Source organism: Octopus bimaculoides, chromosome 1 (genome assembly GCF_001194135.2).
Source record: "Octopus bimaculoides isolate UCB-OBI-ISO-001 chromosome 1, ASM119413v2, whole genome shotgun sequence".
Lineage (NCBI taxonomy): Eukaryota > Metazoa > Mollusca > Cephalopoda > Octopoda > Octopodidae > Octopus > Octopus bimaculoides.
Window position 1 is genome coordinate 187,245,339 of NC_068981.1, and position 1,125 is coordinate 187,246,463.

General features: G+C 35.0%; 1 protein-coding gene across 1 annotated transcript in view; it reads left to right on the forward strand.

Moving 5' to 3' along the window:
* The window catches only part of LOC106883860 (aquaporin AQPAe.a), a 5,592-nt gene extending 4,541 nt beyond the window's left edge, over window positions 1-1,051 (forward strand). Inside the window, exon 4 of the mRNA XM_014934998.2 lies at window positions 378-1,051. Coding sequence (XP_014790484.1) covers window positions 378-599 — 222 coding nt within the window. The 3' untranslated portion in view covers window positions 600-1,051. The remainder of the gene's footprint in view (window positions 1-377) is intronic.
* The last annotated feature ends 74 nt before the right edge of the window (window positions 1,052-1,125 follow it).

Here is a 1,125-nt window from a genome sequence, read left to right on the forward strand (position 1 = left end):
GGTGGATTTGGTAGACGGAAACTGAAAGAAGCCCGTCGTATATATGTATATGTATATATATGTGTGTGTGTGTGTGTGTGTCTGTATTTGTCCCTCCAACATCGCTTGACAACCGATGGTGGTGTGTTTACGTCCCTGTAACTTAGCGGTTCGGCAAAAGAGACCGATAGAATAAGTACTAGGCTTACAAAAAATAAGTCCTGGGGTTGATTTGTTCGACTAAAAGGCGGTGCTCCAGCATGGCCGCAGTCAAAAGACTGAAACAAGTAAAAGAGTAAAAGAGTGGTGCCGCAGCATGATTGCAGCTTTGAAGCAGAAACATTTTAAAGATTTAAAAATTTAATTTTTTCTCTCTCTTTTTTTTCTTTTTGGTGCAGATATACTGGCTGGGACCCATTTCTGGAGGAATTTTAGGGGGCATTCTTTATGACAATCTGTTTGCAGTGAATGCATCCCTGATGAAGGCAAAGGCTTGTTTTCTGACAAGTGATTATAATGGAGAAAGATTTCATCCACAAAAAGTGAAGATCAGAATAATGGAAGAAGAATCCATTTTCAGGGCACCACTTGCAGAACCTGAAGAATTATACATGTCCTGACATAAGGATTAACCTTTCTGTTATTATATTTCTAAGTAAAACACACACCTTATGAATTTCAATTAAATTCTAAAATCATCACGAATTCAGACTGGTTTCATTAAACTGTAACTATTTTATTTATCGACATTTTAATGTGATTTCTGGAATGCAATTGAAGAAAAGTTTCTTAATCAGTTCTATTGCATAACTTTTGCCTCAAAATGACTCTAATTACAGGTAAATCACAAGCTATCTTTTTCCTCAGTTTGTTTCCGTATTGATCACTTCAAACAAGCTTACATTTGCTTGATTTCTCCTTATCTTCTGTTGAAAAGCCCTCAAATTCAAAATCACTGCTTGATAGCATGAAACTGTTATCCAGTTTAAAAGTTGAAAAAAAAATCACCAAAGAAAAAAATGTGGAAAAAAAAATCTCCCAAACTTCATACCACTCAGATATCACATCAAACAATGTCAGATACTGTAAATTGACTATTTACAAAGTGAAATCAAGTGTTTTCACAAATGTACTAATGAGATTTCT